Raw genomic sequence first — 4,916 nt, 5'->3', positions numbered from 1 at the left:
ACCTACACTCAGAGGAAAGCTCAGGGTTCAAATCCATGCTCCCACTATGGTATCCATCAAGCAGGATTACATTTACATTATTCATTCATTTAAATAATGTAAATCATACATTAATTTCTCTAAAGATACTTACAACATTAAACTTACTTATGATTACTTACCCATTTACACAGCTGGGTAATGTCCCTGGAGCAATTTAGAGTAAGTCCCTTGCTCAGGTGTTCTACAGCTGGAGGTGGGATTCAATCCTGCAACATTTGGTCCCAAAGGCAACTTCTCTAACTACTACACTACCAAGTGTCCCAAAGTATCCCCCCCCCCCCCGTGGAGCAGCATCAGCAGGATTTGAACCTGCAGGGGGTATTTTGATTGTTGCTTTATTTCTTATTTATTGTATGTTATGGTATGTATTGTTTCATGTGAGTCCAGTGTTGTGCACTGGCCGTGTCATGGTTGTCCAAGACAAATTTCCCAGAAATAGGACAATAAAGTATATTCTATCTGTAATGGTGGCCTGTTTGCAAATCAGCAGGGCACTTATCTGAAGTAAACATTTGACTAAATACCTCTGCTGATGTACCTGTCAAATTAGGTGGTGGGGATACCCTACAAAACATGACAACTGCAAGGTCACATGGCAAAGCTACTGATTAGGGCAGTCAAGTGATTAGCAAAAGGCAAAGGAAGAAGGGAAAAAAAAAAAAAAAAAAGTGAAACTCCACTGGGGTAAGAATGTGTGGTATTACACCATACAAGTAGTTCAATAATGTAATTCCAAAATTCAGTACAAGACAACTTTTTGTAAAGTTAAGGGTGCAGCTGCAAGCAGGCAAGGTGCCACCTAAAATGTAACCATTTTAAATTAATGTTCAGCTTTACAAATGGGTTAAAAATAAAAGTTGTTTCGGATGTAGTAACAGCAACCTCTTTAAAAGTTCAAACAAGAATTATAACTATCTTGTGAATCTTTGACTTTCGGCAGCACCCCAAGTGAAGTAGCAGCCATCTTTACTGTGTTATTGCCACAAAGGACCTTTTCATAGTGCAGAAGCTGGCGCCAGAAGCCAACATTAGGGCGGACAAAAGGGCGACAGCTGACGACCCATTCGTGGGCCTGGTGCAGAGTCAACTTTTTGTACCTCATAAGATAAGCTATGACCAAGGCAGGGGAACGGCTTATGCCAGCAGCACAGTGGACCAGAGTACTTCCTGTCATGTTCTCATGAATATGCTGTGCCACATCCTCAAAATGGTCACAAAGTCGGGCGTGAGGCACATCCGAAACGGGCACATGGATACATTCCACACCATGGTACACAGGGCAGGGATACTCCAGCGTGGCATTCACAATGAGCGTGATGTTCCGACGAGAGACCAGCGCTGGGTTCATTGCAGCATCTGCTCCACCCAGGAACAGTGTTGCGGTTATCTGGGACGCACACATGGTGACTGCAGGTTCACACACAAAAGCACAAGACAACATTTCAGCACATCTTCGAAATGCACGTGAGAAAAAAGCTGGCACTGTGAATTAAGGTTGTGTGTTACAGCAAAGAAAAGTGTTACTTTACATATGACACTTGGCCAAAATGACATTTTACATGAAGGCAAAGCTTTCTTGGCAAGGATTTCAATGTATATCCTGTGTCAACACAACTGTAGGTTGACAGGTTCTCTATCAAAACATGAATTCCAGTATATGTGAAAGGTTTAAAACACAAGTAAAAATATTACAAACACTAGTTTGGAAACAAAAATGTGGAAAAGATCTTCTGTACATTGCTCCTTCCAAGTAAGAAATATGTGTAAATCACGTTGACATTAATTCATTTAGCTGACGCTTTGCTCCAAAACAACTTACAGTGTTAAGGTTACAATTATTTACGCATATAGAGCTGGGTAACTTACCTTGGCTTGAGCAATTTAGGGTTACCTTTCAGGTACTACACTAGCCAGAGGTGGGAATCAAACCTGTGACCTTTAAGGGTCCAAAGGCAGCAGTGCTAACCACTACACTACCAGCTGTAAATTAATTTGAACAAGTCCATCCTGAGAAGATAATGATTGTGAAGAGGGATGTGGGGGTGAACCAAACATGTTTCCTATACACTGACTGACTGTGTCTGTGCTCACAAGTGTGAAGTGCACCTGCCATCTCCAAACCAAACACTTGACACGCCAAAGAACTCATTGTACACAAACTGACATCTTATAGCGACCACACAAAAACCACTACATGTCTTTCACGAAGGTCACCCGTAGGGAATCAATGAGCTGTTCATCCGACTTTATCACAGAAGTGCTCCGCCAACGCACCAGTTTCGCCTTCGCCTTCGCCGGAAGTCTCGACAGCATCGGCAGGAAGTGACGACAGAGGGCGTTCCCGTGTGGTCCATGCGTTCGTCTCTTTTATTTTACCAAGTTAAGATGTTTGCATTTCTTACAGTTGGGCTCGTTCAAAATACAATTGTAATAACAATATGCACTATTATTATTATTTCAAAACGCATTTGATTTGTGTGCGGCATATTTCCTACTCGCTTTACCGCTAATATTAGATTGTCAGACCCGCACCCCTTCGTTTCGGTTCCAAATTGATATACATTCAGTCACTTAGCAGACGCTTTGCCCAAAGCGACTTACAACGGATACTATACTGTTACTAGCCCACACACCTTCACCAAGGTGACGGCATCGCTACATACATCAGTGAAACACACACTGGAGAACCTGAACAGCAGGTCTTGGAAGGAAACCACGCAGACACAGGGAGAACATGCAAACTACACACAGACAGAGCGGGGATCGAACCCACATTCTCTTGTACTACCCAGGCACTATAAAACAGCAGTGCTACTCGCTGTGCCACCGTGCTGTGATATTTAAGCGTCTTAATCTCTGTCCACATTTAAAAAGGGTCTTAAAGCTTACTTCTTCCAGACTCAGTTCGCCCATGATCTCTTAAGTTCAGGTGTAAATGTTAATAATGCACTAGAACTTTGAGATCATCATGCCCGGATAAACCTTTAGGCAGCTAATACATATTACTAGGAAGGTGATCAAGAATCGTGGATATTCGGATAAAGTTTTATGCAGCTGCTCGCGTGATGAGCATTGGTTCATGGTGGAAAGTAAACTAAGTGGACTCAAGAATCACACATCTGTATCTTTGTCTCTTTATGGTAACGTAATGAACACATTGTATTTTCTGAGATGTTCGTCACTTCGGAGAAAAGCGTCTAATAAATGAATACATGATGTAAATGTAAAAGTTCTCACATTTAACCCTTGTTCCATTTTCTGTGTATGGCCGTGTGGTTAAGAATTCATACGCTCAAATCATTGAAGACACACATGCTGTGCATCCGGGATTAATATAACTGATATTTTAGAAATATTTCTAGTGTACTTGGCTAAAGAAGGGATTAGGGGGAAGAGCCCGAGTTCCCTTAATTTCGAACGAATACTGTGCTGTATCGCTATGTTCCAATGTAGGCTTGTGCGTAATTGTGTCGACTTTATTCTAAGGCTAAACCACGTGACTGATGGTGAAAACAGAAATGCCCGAAGAAGTGCCTAGAATTTCTTCTTGAATTGTTTTTAAGTGTAATTTTGAAGTTTCACTGTCACTAAATCTCTCACCCTCTTTCCCCTTATTTTCATTTCTTTCCTTCGTAAGCCCCGCGCAGTGTCTACAGTGCCAAAAAGGGAAATGTGACACCGCGTGCAGGATGCTGCCCATTACTTCCCTCTTTATTTATTTCAATTTTCTCCATTTCACTCTCCGTACAGATACAGGTACGACCCCCACCCCCAATGTCGTCCGACGTCACTGCTCCCGCCAGCCAATCATATGCACCGCAGCACCGCATCCACCGGGATTCCGTAACTTGCCGGCAGTTCCTTGCCCGGCTGGACATTGTTTGGTTTCTAGACGGGTCGATTTCTGTGAATTACTCGCTTAGAAGTTATCGCTGTTGCCTTTCCTGCGACTTTTTGCGTAAGACGGTCCCGTTCCTGCTGCACCGTGCACCACACACGACGCAGCATTTTCTCCTCCTCCTTTCAATAGCTGTAGTGTAGTGCAGCAAGACGCGCGAGCGCTATTGAATATCTGTCCCCTTGATCGAGGCACGTTGCTGCCCGCGGGGATCATTTGTTCGCACCATCAGCTCAAAAAGCAGGTTCACCTTCACTTAACTCTCTACCTCCTTCTGCAATATCCAGAGCCCCCTATCCCACACGAAACAGGGGATTCAAAATTATTTTAATTAACAGCTTCCGGTTCGTCCAGAGCGCCTGATATACAGTATTTCTCCATTAATTTTTCCGGGAAAAGCTTGATCAAACATAGCAGCCAAAGCTGGGTTGGAATTCTTTCAATAAGTACAAAATAAATGTCACAGCTCAGATAAATCCTACAAGCAGCTGTTACAACTGGAAAACCCTTCACTATTTAAAATAAAGCTTCTGTGTTGCAAATAAATGAAGATCACGTGTGTCGGCACCTCTACCAGCATCCTGTCTGTGTGCTTTCAATACTGACACAAAAGCTATGATCTGGTCAACTTCATCTCTTCATATCACAAACAAATTTGTGAGGCAATGTATCAAAACATTTCCGTGTAACGTGCACTCTGTGTTGGCAGGAAAGATGCTAAACAACCGAGGCCCTGCACTGGAAAATTGACAATGAATAAAAATGTAACAAGCTACAAGCAATCATTTTTGCGGCAAATGCTATAAAATATTGGAATTCTCAATGCCACATCAATTGCACAACTTTTGTGCAAGAACTTTTTTCCGCATGAAATAGCAATTCAGCTTCCCTCATGGAGAGAATTTGCTTTCATATGATTTTGCAAAGAAATTTAACGTACAAAATAAATGTAATGGACTAGTGAGAGTCGTCCTAT

The 4,916-nt window shown here is 42.4% G+C and overlaps 1 protein-coding gene across 2 annotated transcripts; it reads right to left on the bottom strand.

Annotated features, from left to right (window-relative positions):
• Positions 1-480: 480 nt before the first annotated feature.
• On the bottom strand, positions 481-2,347 carry LOC108922160 (dual specificity protein phosphatase 18-like). Of its 2 annotated transcripts, none has more exons than XM_018732109.1 (2): positions 2,317-2,347; positions 481-1,449 (listed from the first exon to the last, which is right to left on the bottom strand). In XM_018732109.1, the coding sequence occupies exon 2, from the start codon at positions 1,442-1,444 to the stop codon at positions 929-931; it is 516 nt and encodes a 171-aa protein (XP_018587625.1). In that variant the 5' UTR covers positions 1,445-1,449; positions 2,317-2,347; the 3' UTR covers positions 481-928. The 2 variants fall into 2 exon arrangements, with proteins under 2 accessions (XP_018587625.1, XP_018587626.1); XM_018732110.1 differs by lacking the exon at positions 2,317-2,347 and adding an exon at positions 1,909-1,944.
• Between the last annotated feature and the right edge of the window lie 2,569 nt (positions 2,348-4,916).

The sequence above is a fragment of the Scleropages formosus genome, chromosome 10 (assembly GCF_900964775.1).
Source record: "Scleropages formosus chromosome 10, fSclFor1.1, whole genome shotgun sequence".
Classification (NCBI taxonomy): Eukaryota; Metazoa; Chordata; class Actinopteri; order Osteoglossiformes; family Osteoglossidae; genus Scleropages; species Scleropages formosus.
This window is presented reverse-complemented; position numbering and strand designations above follow the sequence as displayed.

Coding starts and splice junctions, on each gene's coding strand:
- LOC108922160 (XM_018732109.1), bottom strand. CDS start 1,444: ATGTGTGCGTCCCAGATAACCGCAACACTGTTCCTGGGTGGAGCAGAT.